The sequence below is a fragment of the Myripristis murdjan genome, chromosome 18 (assembly GCF_902150065.1).
Source record: "Myripristis murdjan chromosome 18, fMyrMur1.1, whole genome shotgun sequence".
In the NCBI taxonomy this organism is placed as follows: domain Eukaryota; kingdom Metazoa; phylum Chordata; class Actinopteri; order Holocentriformes; family Holocentridae; genus Myripristis; species Myripristis murdjan.
The window spans coordinates 12,308,968-12,326,366 of NC_043997.1; the positions used below are offsets into that span (position 1 = coordinate 12,308,968).

Genomic DNA, 17,399 nt, shown 5'->3' on the forward strand with positions numbered 1-17,399 from the left:
TTTAATTTGTAAGAAGCACGAAGAAGCACAAATTGACGCCTTTCTGAAAACGAAACCAATTTTTCTTCATATCGGTGGTTGTTTTGCCTTGTGACGATCACTAGCTAAAGAGGTCATTGTTTATCCAATTTTTTTATTTAGCACTGCATCACTGCATGTGATTCAAATTCTTGTGGATGATAAACAAGTAGGTTAAAACTGAGCGTGCCAGCTGCACAACCAGATGTGACTTTTGAACAGGGAGTACAGATTGACCAGGATTCGTAAGGGGTCATACAGAGGCCAGCGGGGCCTGGTGGTCACAGAGCCTTGACGAGCTGGATCGAGCCCCAGAGCTCCGTTGCCAGGCATCCCACCCTGCTGAAGTGCCCATGAGCAAGACACTGAAGCCCTACCAGCTCCAGGGGCGCTGCAGCTGACTTCTGACATCCATATGGCAGGGAAAGCGAGAAGAGGCATTATTATTACGTGAGCAAACAATCCGTAAACATGTGCCAACTAGAAGAGGCTTCACTCGCAGTCGCCACGAAGAAAGGTTGGCATTTTATGCTTCTGCAAACCAAACATGCACTGAAAAGCCCGGTTTTGTCAAGTTTCGTGACTTCAAGTATCCAGAGAGTGAAAAACGCTGTGTTAGGAGGCAGGTGGGGATGGCACAACAGCACTTTGATCCTCCAGACTAGAGTTCAAGTAAAAAGCCAATATTAGGGAATGTTTGCTGACATTTTATAATGTCAACCATGACCCTCTCCTAACCTTAGCCAAGTAGTTTTGGTGGGTAATGAAGCTAACAAAGCTGAAGAAAGTGGTGGAAGTAGCTCATACTGTTCGATAGTGTTTACGCACATTGATGCAGGCGCTGTCACATCGGCTACAAGTCTAAATGTTGATGTGCAACATATTTTTGTTTCAGAAGTGCTGACATTATAACATATTTGTTGGTTTGCAGGAACTTAAAATGGCAACATTTTATTCTGGCAAACCAGGTTGGTATGCCGTAGCTTTCTTGAGCAGTAACATATGAATGCCTCTGTTTTAAAGAGTCTTGTCACTCTTTGCCCATGCTGGCCCAAGTACATTATCTCTGACCATGAGCCAATCAAATCACAGGAAACATTCTGTATCAAACAGACTGTTGATTGGCTGCTGGTAATGCTGCTCCACGCAAAATGGAAGCATCTAAACTTCTGAAATCCTTGATAAAATTAAAAAAAAAAAAAAAAAAGGCATACTACTGACTAAATTATGCACACAAATGACTCTTGATGGGAACATCCTTTTAGTTTACCATATTCAGCTGTTTGTGGGGGAACTAAAAAGCTAATTTCAGTCACTGAAAATGACTGAAAATGGACTAACTGCGAATATCATTAATGATAAATATGAGTTCATATAAAGCACCTACTCTTTTTAAAACTATATGCCTTTTTCTACTGCAGACCAAGAAACAAGAACTATCCCAAATAGGAACAAACAGGAACTAGTGTTTGGTTCGGTTCTAGTTATCGTTTGTGTGTTTCATTCAATTTCAGACAACAGAAAAAGGCGACTGATGCAGCAGATTTAACAGTAATCTAATTAATCACAATCTAATGCTAGGAGTTTTTTGTTATGGTTACACATTTATTTATGGTTTTAAAACGTATGCAGCTTTTTTTTTTTTTTTTTTTTTTTTTTTAGCCATGTCTTTCTCATATCTTTTAATTCCTTAAAGCTGCTGCTCCTCTCACCAAATGATGATGAAAGCTCCAACCTTTTTCTCAGTTTGGCTTCTTCAAATGTTTGACAGCAAGCAATAAAATGCTTAAGCTTGAATGTAAACACAGCAGCTGCTGGTTCTCACTGTCAGTCACTTTAGTGATGCAAAAATGTGTGACCAATCAGCGGCCTGAGCAGTGCAGTAGCCCCGCCCCCAGGGTCCGGCTGATTCCTTTGAGACAAAAAAATGAACTGGAACTGGACCCTCAGTGAATGCAAGATCCAGGATTCCTATTTTTCGTGCCAAATAAATGCCAAAGGGTTTGGTACCACTGCAGCAGAGAAAACGCTTTACATGGTTTGGATAAAAACAATGTCTTGCAGTCACATGTCCTCCTGCTGAGACGGCAGGGGTCTGAGTCTCAGCTCAGGTCGTGCTGCTGAACGTCTGCTCTCCTTCCTGTGAACATTTCTTCGCTGTGATCTGACAGCCTGATAAAAGAAAAAATGCCAGAACAGAGCAAGATGGGTGTTCACCGTGGTGAGAATCAAGTTTTCAAGGCCGTTCAGTGTGTTCCAGCTCTCTGCAGGAGCCCAACTCTGTTTTAGTCCTCACTGCTCAGAGCCCTGGTGTTAACATCAGCGCTGAAACCGACTCTGACTCACACCAAAACACACACACAGTCAAACAAACACACACACACGCATTCATTCTCTCTATGAAACACACACACAGATACACAAACTACCCACGAAATACACCAGGGTCTGAATATAATATAAAGTCACCGGCTGAAAATGCTGACGCACCATGAGGGCTGACCAGAATAGTGACATTTTCCAACACCTGCAGGTGCACACACACTCGTACACACACATACATGGATTGATACTCATTGTGTGAATGTTGTGTGGGCACATGCATAAACTCTGTCTCTCTCAGATACACAATTACAATTACATCCTTACAATTACAATTATAAAACAGACAACACACACATATCACAATCAGAGGAAACTATTATCTAAATTTCAATATCATAAATGCCCCCTATTTAGCAAAATTTTAGCATAACACAATTGTGTCAAATAGATTTTCAACCTCAACAGTACTGTTTCCTTGACATAAGACAGAGCTTTTCAATTTTTTTTTTTTATTCATGATGCTTGAGTTTGAAAAAGCCACAAAGTGATTCAGTTTTTGATTTAAAGTGATTCAGCATCAGTAACCCTGAACTGAAAAGATATTTGGGTTTTTTGTTAACGGTGCACGATGCAAAATTGCTGAGGATCAACTGAAGTGAGGACCGTTTAGACTCAACTGACAAACTGTGGAATAGGCATGTAGTTTGATGGCTGAATCTACACGGTTCTCATCGTCAGCCCAACTAATAAATACATTAAATTCTGCATTAAAATTTTGACAGATAGATTCAAAGTGGTGAGATGAAAGCATAATGTTAAAATAATCTCTGGTGTGTTTGATAAACTGGGCCTTGATTTGGTGAGGACCCCTGGAAGCCCCTAAAGAACCCCTTAAGGTCCCGGGACCCCACCTTGAAAACCACTGGCCAGTGACACCACAGCTTCATGTCAGTGGAGAGAATTTTAAGCCACCAAAACAAAATATGAAAACACATGTCCCGGTGTTTGTTTACATCCGGTTATTGCACAAAAAGCCTCACGGTGCAGAGATGCAACCATGATTCCATTACCTGTCACTGAGCTTGCTCCCATTTGTTGCAGGATTAAACCAGTTTAGAGTTTACAGGGACCATTAAATCCATGGCTTCTCCATGAACAATAGACTGGCACAATAAAGTCAGCTGCACTGGGACTCGGGACTGGGTAAAACGGGCCACACACCACTGGTCTCCCAACATTTTCCTGACTATTTTCATGTGGTTGGGCAGGCAAAACATGCAGGAGAAGTCTTAGAGCAAACTGTGTTTTTGTTGTTGTTGTTGTTGTTGTTGTTTTTTGTTTTTTTTGCATGATTTTTTGCAAAATCATTTCACCTTTTGCACCTCCCATTCTCAAGTTCAGAGTCTAAGTTTTCTGCTGAAGTGAGTGATAAGATGTGTGTTAAATGTGAGAGAGGCAGAAGGAACAGCCCCCGGTGTCACATAGCCTAACAACTCAAAGATACACTGAGGTTTTGACAGGTAAAACACATATGGCTCTGCTTCCTGGACTGATAAAGTTTAACTGAATATGTTGGAGTATTCAACAAGATTACCAAGCAGTGCTAGGCAATGCCAAAAAAAGATGTAGCCTACTTTATAAGCTGTGGTCCACACAAAATATTGTCTAAGCTATCAGATAGAATAACAGATAAAGCAAAAAACAAAAAAAAAAATAATAGCTTTCACCTGCCATCTTTTCAAGTAAACCCAGACAGGCAGAAAACAGGCCAGTCCTAAACAAAAGTATTTAGCATTACAGGAAGCCCCTCGGTCTGCAGAGCTGGCCACATACCTTCACTGCAACAGCAGCTGCAGCCTTCAGGACCATCCGTCAGAGTCCTCTGCAACCATCCATGAGAAATTGATCATATGGTAAAAGAAATAAGTCAAGGCTGGTGCCGGGGGTCGAAAAAGAAAGGGACTAGTTCAAGGTGTGTGTGTGTCTGTGTCTGTGTGTGTGTGTGTGTGTGTGTGTGTGTGTGTGTGTGTGTGTGTGTGTGTGTGTGTGTGTGTGTCTGTGTGTGTGTGTGTGTGTGTGTGTGTGTGTGTGTGTGTGTGTGTGTGTGTGTGTGTGAGAGAGAGCAGCTGAAGCCCACACACAGGCTTCCTGCAGCAGGGCTGGCCGCCTGCAGAGCGGCTCCCCCGCTGTGTTGGCCGGTAGCGGGGAGCCACCTGCCGGGGTGAACGGACAGCTCGGGCCGGTAACGGATTACTTAGTAACGCGTTACAGCAGCCGGCTCAGTTACCGTGTAACGAGCTGCTGTATCAACTTAGCCTTCTTAATTTTGCAGAAACCAGTGGAGAGAAACGAAAACGTTACTTTAAATACCAGACGGAAGCTGAATTATTAAAAAACTGAAAGTAAAGTGCATTTTCCAAGGACTTCCGGTGAAAAATGGTAGTTTATTTTCTCCAAGTGGAATAATTCCCTGTGTTTCGACTGTTCTGAGCAAACCGATGCCAATAACAATAATAATATTGAGCATTAAAATAATTTTCGCAAGTTTATGGTGTTTGTGGCCAATCAGAACGTAGCTCATAACCTTGACAGCTCTGTAAGGAGTATTTTAAGAAATAATAGGCTACGTGATATTATGCCAACTATTAGACTTATTATAATGTGTAACGAATGATGAGTAACCTATAGGCCTGGTAGATATGTTTGTTTGTTTGTTTGTTTGTTTGTTTTTAGAGCAGCACAGCCGCCTCGGATTGGACTGGGCTCCACTTTGCGCCCTTAAAAAAAGTTTTATCTATTTTCTTAAGTTCTGTTTTCTCGTGATTTCTTGCGTCTTTTTCTGTGCCTGAATGCCAGTTTATTGGACTAACTTTTTGACGACTTAACCTGTGTTAAAAAGACAGACTAGGCTGCATTTGGGCCTATTCGTTTTTCTCTTGGAGTGGAATTGCGCCTTACCTCCCTCTAGTTGTTTTTATCACTATAATAGAGAAAATAACACACACTTAGGACGAAAATGCCCAGAAATCAACGTGAAAGCCGTATCTTTAACAAGTAAATAAATACGTAATTCTGCTTTGTGCGTCTGGACAGGATAGTTTGGTGACATATTGGTCTAATAATTTACCACAATCGTAATATAATCATAAAATTATAAACTCACCTCTTGGCTTATTTGCCTCTTCAATAGCCTGCATACTCTCCAATAAAGGATGTGACATTTTAACAAATGTGTCTCTATAATATTTTTGTTACTTTCCAACAGAACCCTTTGAGCAATAATTTATTTATCCTTCTAAGATAATACCTATTCATCTGCTTTATTTGACTGTGGTCGAGCTCATGGCCTACTCTTGTATGTCTTATTGTCTTGTGTGTGTATACTTTGTAGTGGAACGAGTGTAAGTACATAGAAACACTCCTAAGAACCTTGTGTCAGTATTTAGTATCTTTGGAGCCTCGAATATTGCATACATGTTAAAATGTGGTGTAATTAACATATTTTAACTAACACAAATGTGCGTTGCGTTGACAAAAAGAGCGTAAGGATGGTGTGTTTTGTGTTTGTGTGTGTGTACGTGCATGTGTCTGCCTCATTGCGTGTGCAGTTTGAATACCTGACCAAACTAATTGGAGTTACAGCATGGGTCAACGACCACATCCCCAAACATTGTTAAAAAAAAAAAAAAAAACACTCCGCCACCCAACCTGATGCTACTGTAGTCAGTATTGGCGCTTCGCTCTGCGTCACAGGCCTGTCCAAAACACACACTCTGCAGGAAAAAGTCCACCTTATGTGGCCTGGCCTTGTTTTGGAGTAATTTTCTGGAAACAAAAAGGGGAAGATGATGCCAACAAGGGGACGAAATTTCACTTTGTTTCCAACTTGGGGAGCCAGTGACAGCATCTTCAAAATAAAGTGCAGCATCAAGGGAATAACATCCAAGAAAAAAAAAAAAAAAACTTTAAACGAACTAATGCTGCTTTGGAGACGAAGGGCAGAGTTCTTGATTTTGTAGCCTACTTTTAAAAAAAATTAAATCTCCATTCCAGATTAAACAAGCTGTTGACGGGCCTTTAGTGCAGTTTAGCCACACTTTGAATCTGCAGAGCATCAAGTGCGATTTGCAGAGAAGCGCTCATAGCGAAAATAGTAAAAAATAAATTAATTAATAAATTTAAAAAAAGGACCTCACTAGTTTTCTCTGCACGACGTATCAGGCTGCAACAGGTTTGATTATGCAGCAGACAAAACACAACAGAGGCTGAGCTGAGGCACATGAAAAACTCAATCACAAACTAACAGGAACTTCATTTCTATTGAATCGAAGTATCGATTTAACAACCTTATGACGAATCCGATCGGAATAAAAAGAGAAATGATGTACAAATAAAATGCATTGCATGTTGTGCACAAAAACTACATCGAAAAAGGTTTGGCGATATAACGCAGAATTTATTACTTATTTTCTATGAAATCAACAACCATACAGTGATGATGGGCGAGTTAAATTGTTAGTTCAGTGCCTCCATTTTTATTTATCTATTTATTTATTTATTTGTTTATTTCCCATCCAATGTAGAGAAATAGGCAAGTTCAGAAAAAAAACTGTTTTGTAAAATCACAACCTTGCAACGCCACCGTTCTTTGTAATGGGAAGTTTATAGCGAGTTATGCTGTGATGAATGTACCTGCAGATGTGATTCAAATGTTGGGAAAAAAAATATTATCTATAGGCTACATGATTTGAAAACTTTGAAAAGTTTAAAAGGAAACGTGAAGAGAGAGAGAGAGAGAGAGAGAGAGAGAGAGAGAGAGAGAGAGAGAGAGAGAGAGAGAGAGAGAGTTTAGATCTGCTCTATTCACAAACAGTGGAAACATTTGCAGTGTTTTGGTTTCGACCTCCCCCCTCTAAAAATGAAAACACATTTTGTTTCAGGCATCAGTCTTCCACTGAATGTTTCACTCGGGGAGAAAGGGAGAGAAAAAACAGCGAATGAAAAGCACTGGCTTTTCAAATGGAGCTGCTTTCAAACCAGTGCTGTCTAAATTGGACATGAAAATCAAATTACTTATAGAGAACCTGTGAAAACCTTGAGGAGCAAACTAGAAAGATCCCGACCTCTTTCTCGAGTTAAGTCACCTGACAATCAGAAAAAAATGGCCCCAAAAGCTCAAGCAAAAGGGCCCAAAGTTTAAGAATTATATTTTTTTCCTTGGGTTATTTTGCACGATTAACCTTGAATGGTGCATTTGCTGAAAATACATGGTAAAAAAAAAAAAAAAAAAAAAAAAAAAAAACATACACCACAAACAGAACACTGCTAATGTCAGCTAAAAGCATTTCGATCAAGCTTAAAGTGGTCAAAGCTGCTTCACAAGACTGACATTAAGAAATTTGCCCAAATGGATGTGGCTAAAATATTCCTATACCATTAAAGAATTTAAATTTGATTCTAACTTGAAGGTCAGGCACATTTGTGGCTCCATTCAGCAGGCAGGCAGCCTCGGAGCAGCAGCAGAGGCCCTCCCATTAACACCCCCAGTGTCACACAGTGGCTCTGTGTTCCCAAATCTAACCCCCACCCCCCTCCTCCCTCCACACCGCCTCTCTGTTGTAGTTAGGATGATTTGTTAGGGGAAAATTATTATTGACGACTTTTGAGTCTGAAGTCCTCAACACCACAGCTGCAAGTCCGTCACGGTGCATTTTTGGCACGAGGGCTGCACGGTGCGTCAAGTTGCACTGGCACCTACACTCAGTGGCCACTTTATCAGGTCCACCTGCACAATCTGATACAACCATTACAACCGTTGTGCCAAAGTTTCCCGTCTGCTCTTGTCACAGTAATAGAGGTGTTCATGCAATTCTGTGTTTGGCACTGAGCTCATAGTTAGTGCTGCTGTTGTACTGGACTGCATTTTATCTACTATTCTGTCCCCCCTCATGTATATAAATAGGGAGGACAAAAAAATAGAAACACCTCTCAGTTTAATGTGGTCCAGTACAAGACCTCTGCAATAATAAACATAGAATTAAAGTGGCACATTCTCCACAATATCAAAACAAACTGAACATCATAAACTTTGTTAAAAGGTAGAATTTATGGCAGAGCTGTTGCATTGAACTGCATTAGATTGTACAGGTGGAGCTGATAAAGTGAATATTCCGAAATACATTTGTGCATCAACAAGTGTTTTTTTTTTTTTTTTTTTTTTTTTTTTTAAAGACAGGTGGTGATTAACGCAAAACCCTTTTGATCCTAACCCAAACCCTAAGGCGTGTCTCTAGCGCCTATATAAATTTTGCCATTTTTACCATTGTAAAAAGTGGCCTAAAGTGTCAACATAGGCCACTATGTTATGTATATCCCACGGAGGATGCGCACAGCTCCGCCCGGCTGGGCCTGGACGCTCTGGGCTACAGGCGTGAAAAGGGCGCTTGTCTAACAGTGAAAGCCATATAGGCCTACACACAGGCCGAAGTGAGGCGTACAAACATCAGGTATTATTATTTAATATTATATATTGAATAATAGAGGCCAACAACTGGTTTGAAATTGTGGGAGGGGAGGTTGGGTCCTTCAATTACTCACAGTTTGTGGAGCCAGCGTCACGGTTAGCCGACGTTTCATTCATATTTCAGGCGTTTAGCGGACGCCAGTGAAAGCAACAGTGCCTCCTCGCCTTTTTTTTGTTTTTTGTTTGTGTGTGTGTGTGTGTGTGTGTGTGTGTGTGTTAATGGACAGCATCACGAGCCACCCAAAGTAGGCCTAGGCTATGCAGCGGAAGGGTCAAAGCCTCAGATGCCTCTCCAGATGATAGATTAAAAATACCCCTGCGTCCCCATAATATTCATGTAGGGCCATGGATATACATAAAAAGATTTTTATTAATTTTTTTGTCGTTAGGAGAGGGAAAATATGTTCTACGAAGAGGGCGGATGATGTAAGGAGGGGGTTAATAATGTAAATTATCAATAAATAGATAAATAAATAGGCCTAAACAATGTAAAGTTAATACAATATAGCTTAGCCTAGTTTTTTTACTATTGTTTTTAAGGCCACCTTATTTATTTTTTATGACATATAGCCTAGCCTAAGGGCCGGGCTGAGCTTGCACATCACGTACGCTCTGACACGCCTACAGGAGCCGCCACAAACCAAATGTATCCTTGGCCTATGAAATTATATTTCCATCCAGTTCCCAACTAACATGATGTATACTAGTTTTAAATAAAGAAAATGCGCCATTCATTTGGACTGTAAGCATTTCGAGCCTGTATATGGCCTTGATAAGCCGCCATGCGGAAAAAGACATGGGCGGAACTACAGGCAGATCAGTTGCGCTCCTCGCCTCTGATTGGCTGGCACACGCCTGGCAAAACAGCTTACACCTGGGGCCGCGTAACAATTGGAATATCAATGCGCTAAACCGAAACACATCCTCCATCTTGGAGATGTTATTAACCTGTGCGCTCTTGTCGGGTGAAAACCACATATCCCCAAAATATAAACTTTTCTGGAGAAAAAAAAAGCCTTTTTTTTTTTTAGTTTGGGCACTTTGGAGTTTTAGTCTGGTTTTAAAATGGTTTCGTAGCCTGAATCCAAGGGTTTCTTGGAGCAAATCATCCCAAACAAAGTCTAAACATGAAAATCTCCAAGAGTGCATTTAGGATTTCAGCCGACAGCTGCTTAGGCCTGAGCAACCAATGTTTGACCACTAAAATATGAGAAATAACGTTCAGCCGAGTAATTAATATTATCTTTAACATTTATGAAACATTTGTGTTCGTGCCAATTGTTTTTCTTTTAATGAATTAATTAATTTTTGATACCTGGGCCCACCGGACTGTGCGGCTCGTGTCTTACCTGTGTTTCGGAGAGATTCAGCTGCCTGGCCAGCTCGGTGCGCTCGCGGCCCACGACGTACTGGCACCGCTGGAACTCGAGCTCGAGCCGGTAGAGCTGCTCGGCCGTGAAGGAGGTCCGCGTGCGCTTGGGCCTGTCGAGGTCGAGCCCCTTGGGTAGGACGATCTCCCGGATGGTGCCCTTGGCATCTGTTTGTTTTGATCGTGAACAGGAACAAGAACGCAAAAAACTTTCAGTGGACTTCACCAGCAACGTAAATAAATAAATAAATAAATAAATACATAAATAAATAAATAAATAAATAAATAAATAAATAAATAAATAAATAAATAAGATTCAGTGGAAGTTGGCCCCTATTTAATCCTGAGGTTACTCACTTTCCTGAGGGCCTACAGTGCGCTCTGAGCTATCAAACTGACGGAGACTGATTTGTATGAGGACAGAATTTCTATGATGGAAAAACACACAAATGAAGCTTTTCAATAATATAACTAAATTATGTTCAGTTGTGCTCGTTTTTACTCTTTAAGCTCATACACTGGAGGCCACCGTGTGGCCAGCACACGGTCACCGGACGCTCACTCCGCAGATTTATGAAAATTATAGGAACATTTTAAGGAAAAGGTGTGTTGGGGTACCAAGCGTAAACGCCACCATGTTTATTGTGTTGTGCTACAGGCTGGGCTGCTGCTCGCATATAGCCTCAGTCGTCAAAAATCATCAACAACACGCCTATCTGCGTGCGCCACGAACCAGTTTTACGCACATAAAAAATGAAAGCGTCTTTTTAACGAACGCCAGTCAGTGTCACCTAAACTGCTGTCGTAGTAGCAGCAGCCACCGCAGATATGACACTTGACAAGACACGTCACACTCACGGCCCTATAGCTGCGCCCCTTCCGCTGGGCTATGGCACACATATAGGCCTACTATTTACGCACCCAGGAGAAAACAAGGCAGCCTCCCTTCCTCTGGGCTCTTAACTGGGGTGCTTGTGGGTTGTCTAGGGGGTCCGCATGCGGCAAAATGGGGAATCATTTAATTTGACTATAATTTAATTTGGTGGAAATGATCCCAATTAGAGAATAAGGCGGATCGTTCTAATCAAAGGTTTCATTCTCAAACTATTACCACCCAGTGCACAGTTGCACAACTTAACGCCGAATCATCAACAAACAAAATCTTCCTCTGTGGGGTTCTCGGGACAAAATCTTATTAGATGGGGGTCCGTGGCCGACTGTGAGGCTGTTTGGGGTCTGCGTGTATCCCAATTATACTACTCTGAGTATGTGATGTTGCTCCTGAGAGGAAGAACAAGGTCTGATCTTTCCATTGAAAAGCATTTTTCATCAATCTGACAGAGTATCTGCATGTTAACAGGGAATCACCCTTAACTTTGAATGGGTATGGGAACAATCGTTGGATTACTTTGTATGATTAGCCGAATGGTGGGCTACATTGACTGAAAATACACGACCAAAAAACACCACACACACACACACACACACACACACACACACACACACACACACACACACACACACACACACACACACTACTAATGCCAGCTAAAAACATTTCGATCAAGCTTAAAGTGCTCAAAGCTGATTCAGTGGCCTGTCATTAAGAAATTCGCCCATTTGGTTTGGCTAAAATATTCCTATAGCATTACGAGAGGAATTTAAACTTCATTACAACTCGTGGAGAAACAACCACGGTCTTGTTTCCAGAAACGGCTTGCAAAATTTCTCATCAGGATTTAATGCAAAAAAATAACATTAGTGGAAGACCAGTTCCAATGAGTTTCCACTGAGTCAAATATGAGTCAGATACTGTAGATATCAGTGAGGGCCGGTCCGTGGGCTCGCGGGCAGGGCCTGCATGGCCACACGAGCCCGCAGGACATTGTCTTCTAGTAGCCCATTTGTCCATCTGATTGCACCTCTTGATTAAAACGAGCGAGCGTTATTTTAATTTAACAGTAATCGACACGTTATCTGTGTGTGCGGATAAAGTTTTTATTTCCTGTTACTTCCAGCTGAGTAGGATTTAAAAAAATAGATAGGCTACAAGAAAATAACGTAATAGCTCAAAGTATTATTATTATTATTGTATGTATTTTTATTTTATTTTATTATTTTGTATTTCTGAAATTTAATCTAAAGCGACCACACTTCTTCTTTGCTCTAGATTTTAAAATCATGAAATATAAAATAGTACCTGCAAATAAATATAGATATTTTAAAAAATAAAAATAAAAGACCTAATAACAGTCACATTATATTGCATTTCGCCACGATAAGAAGGCCACATTATCGATATAAAATCCATAATTTATTAGAAGAAAATAAATGTAAACAGAGCTCTAAAGTATTTGGTGAGCTTAATCCAACAGCCTGGTCAGCACAGGCGTATCCTCCCTTGGATAAACTTTGAATTTATTTGAATGTAAAAGGTAAACAAACCCAGTCAGGCTTAAATGTGCGCAATAAATAAAATGCAGTAGCTCCAGTGAAATGAGAATTGGTGCGTAAAAGGAAAGCAGTGGACTGCTGCAAATTTAGTTCCTGCGGGGCATTAAAATAGTTAATGAAATGAGTTGATCAGCGCTGCTCTGTGATCCTATGTAGTTATTTCAATCAGTGTAACAGACAGTTCATATTGCACATTAGAGTTTGGTTAGCCCGTGCGGGAGACGCAGCCTACGCCGAGCTCTCCATCTTGACGCACGCATAATGACTTGTGTGATGTGCTGCCAGGTGGAGGGGATTCAGCATCACATCAACCTTTGTAATAAGACAGACGTGCTTTTGCGAATTTCTCGCGGGCTATGTCTAAATAAAGGCTCGCGCAGTTGCGGAAACATTTGCAATGGAGAAACGCAGGCTTTAGGCAGACCTGCTGACCTTTCGGTGACCCCGGCCTCTCCGCAGCTAACCAGAGCATCCAGCCTCGGCTTCAAAAACAAATAGTGACATGGGGGATTGCAGGCTTGGCCGTCCAGCATCTCCCACACCCCCCCTTCGATAAGCCACGTCTTATTTCGGTCTGCAAACCCCTCTGCTGAGGGACGTTAATAGCACATGCACAACGACTGTCTATTCAACTCAATATCTGATACGTATAGCCCGAGTTAATAATATATAGCTACAGAGCTGCCGGCTCACGGAGCTGCGTAAAGAGAGAGGGGAGGACTTATGCTTTTATCTGACCACAAATGAACAGAAGATGATCAATAGAAGCCTATAGAAAATATCTTCGATAACCAGTGGAGTGCATGGAAAGCTGGCCGAGGTTCCCTGCGATAGCAACCAGTGTAGGCTAGCCCATAATAATCCAAGCGAACAAAGCCCAGACAATTCCCGTTTGATCTGGTAGCGTTACGATGAGCAACAACGCTACTGGATGTCATCGATGCCCCGGTTAACCTGTTTTTTTTTTTTTTTTGTTTTGTTTGTTTGTTTTGTTTTGTTTTCGGGGTGTGCATGCATATGTTTTAGATTTGTTTTAGATTTTTTTTTAAATGTCCACCATCTATGTCTTCTTCTTCTTTATCTATCTCTTGTGCCTTTCTCTTTCTTGCTTGCTTTCTTGCTAAGATCACCTATCAGTAACTTAAAAAAAAAAAAAAAAAAAAGACAATAGGTTATTTTACTTTTTTGGACGTTACTGTGAATCTGGGCCAAGGGAATGTTAAAGATTCAGTCGAAAACAAAAACTAGCAACATGCCCAAATATATATAAATAGCCTATATTTAAAAAAAAAAAAAAGAAAAGAAAAATCGCTTATACAGTTATATAGTCCGACATATAATGGGCAGCAACGTGCGTAGAGAAATGTTTTACACAAACAAGTAGCTACAGCTGCAGGTATCAGTTTATTTGCAACTTATGAAAATAAAAAGGAATAATGACGAAAACTCAGTGAAAGATGTGTTTTTGCAAATAGCTACACACACACACACACACACACACACACACACCTATATATATATACATATAAACACCCGCACATATAGGCTATAGGCTACATATGTAGAGAGAGAGATTTACACACACACACACACACGCACACACACACACACACACACACACACACACACACACACACACACACACACACACGACTTTCAGTGTAGTTGACATTTAAAATTATTCTTCATATTAAATATGAACATGAATATTCTAAAAAAAAAAAAAAAAGAAAGAAAAGAAAATCATGTAAGCCTAACTGGTAGTATTGGGAGCATCACTCTGTCTCTCTGATTATGCTGAAATAATTTTAAAATGTTTTATGCAAATATTCTACCCTAAATAATTTATAGGTCTGAAATTGAAATTTATTCTATATATTTCTAGAGGCTGACGCCCACTGGGGTTCCCTGCTGGCATTTAGCACATGTTAAAGCCACTGTACGCTTTAATTTGCTGCAGTTTAGTTTGGAGACATTAGAACAGTAAACACGTGATTTTTAAGGTATATGAATTCATCATATAGCCTGGTGTTAAAATTAAATGTAATCAGTGTCAGAATTATAAAATAAAAATAACACAGCAACTGAGGAGAATTTACTTTACTCAGTGAGCGAGTGGGTGAAGGTCCAATTATGATTTGGGTACCTTTCTGCATTTGAGTGTTTATTGTTTTTAATTTAAAAAAAAAAAAAAAAAAAGTATCAATCACAGACAGTTTCCTTCCAGTGGGCCTCCTCTCTGAGGGCGTGGACAGCATAACATTAAATCTGATGTTCATTGACACAACATTGGCACACAAAGGCAATCAATAACTGACAAATAGCCTTATATATACGTTAGTAATAGTTTATGGATCACTCTTCTCTTTTCAGCCATTTTTTTTTTAACAAAATCGAGAATTTTTCACATATAAGCCTCCACTATAATACCCTAAAGGCATTACTGCTTTCACTTCTTTTTTTCTTTTTTTTCCCTGTTTTGCCCATTGGGTTCTTAATTCATTGCAACTTCAAAAACACAAATAAGCTTATATTTTTTTTTTTTTTTAAGTTACCCACTCAGACTAATGGAAATTTGATAGGCTACTATGATTGTTTTAATTTCCATTCAATCTTATTTTCTATTTATATAGGCTATGTATATATAAAAAACAAGATCAACAACATTACACTAGTGCCATACTACACTAGTGCTGTAATATTGCCTCTGTGTTATCAGTATTATTATCGGTATTTTTATTCACATTGTGCTGTGGTTACAATCACTTTGGCATGGCGGAAGTGAAAACAGGCTATTGTTATTAGCATATGAGCAGTGGCGTTTTATATTCCAGCCTGTAGTTTACCAGAGGTTTTGCAATGTGAACTTGAGCTCAAAAACAGCCTTACTTGTGTTTGAGAGTGACTGTCCAAGTTTTAACTCAACTTTTACAGCCTGCTGTCTGCACTCTTTGTTTGAGTCTCAGCAGCAAACAGACCCACGTTCACACACAGTTGGTGATGTTTTGTCCAAGGAATCGCCAGATGAGAAGTTTTTGTTTTGGGTGCGAGTTGCAGGAGCTGACTGCACTGTATGGGAAGACCAAGGCGGTGAGAGAGAAGCCTATAATGATGGTAGGCATGGTTACACTCCTCACAGGTGCACTGATTTCTAGTGAATTAAATAGTGAAAAATTCCCTGGATAGTATTTAAGCACTCCCTTTTTAAGAATCACTCTTTTACGCACAGTGCAAATCAGTGTTGTTGTTTTTTTCTCCACACTTACCCCTTACTAAAATCCTCCGACAGTAGTCAGGGTCCACTCCTAAAAGTTTCTCGTGTCCGTCTTCGCTGGAGGACGTCGGGGTGGAGGCTGATGTCCCCGGGGTGTCGGTGGTGCTCTGAACCGGGGACCGGCTCCCTATCTCGGCTCGGCACTTTGAGTCCATCCGGTCCGGACACAGCGGGTTGGGGCCACAATGGTGGTTCCCATCGCCCATACTCGTGGCCTGATCAAACATCTACAAGTACTGTCTCTAACGCTTTCTCCCCTCCTTCTTCTTCTTTCGCGGATTACTCCTGTGTGCTCACTTTCTTTTCGTCTTTGCAAGTGTTCTCCAGAGGCGATGAGAGCATGCCCCCTCTCCAAATCAAAAACAAAATAAAGTAGATCCAGTTACAGAGGAACCATGCGGTCCTGCAACGGGACCGGGGTGCGCTTCAGGTGTCTCGGCATGACGCACGGGTCCGAAGTCCAAACCAAGACAAGGGGAAGGGAGGGTGGGGATGAGGAGGAGGAGGTGGTGGTGGTGGTGGGTGGGGGGCGGGCGTGCAGAAACCTGAGGACCCTCCTTAGCTATAGGAGCCAGGAGCCGGAGCAGAAATGCATGGTGCTGCCTGCAAGGTAAAGGGGGTAGCCTATAACCAGATCTGTGGACGGCCGAGGGAGGAACGGGGAGGTGCCACACACTGCTCACCCACGTAGAAACAAATTGAAAGACGGCGCGCAAAGCCCCACAACACAGCAGCGGCCACAGTTCACCGTGCACACGCCGGGGGAGAAAGTTTCTCCCGGATGGCCAAAGCCTGTTACATTACCCCCGGTACGGCACGGCTCGGCTGCTGCGGCGGATCCTGGAGTGCATGGTGGTGGTGGTCACATATGGGGGTCGGTGGTCTTCTGCTTTAGAGAGCGCAAAAAATGTCTGTGATGAAAGCCTTTAGGAAGGGACTGTCGTGGAAATGGGAAATGGTCACATTTGACTGCCAGCACGAAACCAAACCTGAAAAGCAACTGTGTAAGGAGTTATCATTTGCTTTACGAGTGAAACATCACATATCTGAGAGGGGGCTGGTGCAGCCTGCCCTGCCCGTACCCGCTGATATATTGGTGTGTGGATAATATTGTAGTGGCACGGTAGCCTATACTTTACAGAGGCAGGAACCTGGCGCGTCACTTCCTGTTCACGCAGGCTCGCTGCTGATTGGCTCGCTGGCGGGGCACGTTTTGACAAGAGGATGAGCGGCGCTGCAGACCGGGATCAGGCATGGAGATATGAGACGATGGTTTGGTGCGCTTACTCCTCCAAGTAGAGAAATAAATGCAGCGCTGCCCGGGTTCCCTTAAAAACCCTCGAACAGATTTTGAAATTTAGTTTTCCTAATCATAAAATGCTCCCATACACCAGAAAGCAGTGCTAGTCTAAGGCGCACAGTAGGTTCCCCTGGAG

The 17,399-nt window shown here is 41.6% G+C and overlaps 1 protein-coding gene across 1 annotated transcript in view; it reads right to left on the reverse strand.

Annotated features, from left to right (window-relative positions):
• The window catches only part of vax2 (ventral anterior homeobox 2), a 38,721-nt gene extending 21,657 nt beyond the window's left edge, over nucleotides 1–17,064 (reverse strand). Inside the window, exons 1-2 of the mRNA XM_030075851.1 lie at nucleotides 15,956–17,064; nucleotides 10,216–10,403 (exon numbers count right to left, since the gene is read on the reverse strand). Coding sequence (XP_029931711.1) covers nucleotides 10,216–10,403; nucleotides 15,956–16,190 — 423 coding nt within the window. The 5' untranslated portion in view covers nucleotides 16,191–17,064. The remainder of the gene's footprint in view (nucleotides 1–10,215; nucleotides 10,404–15,955) is intronic.
• Nucleotides 17,065–17,399: the final 335 nt, after the last annotated feature.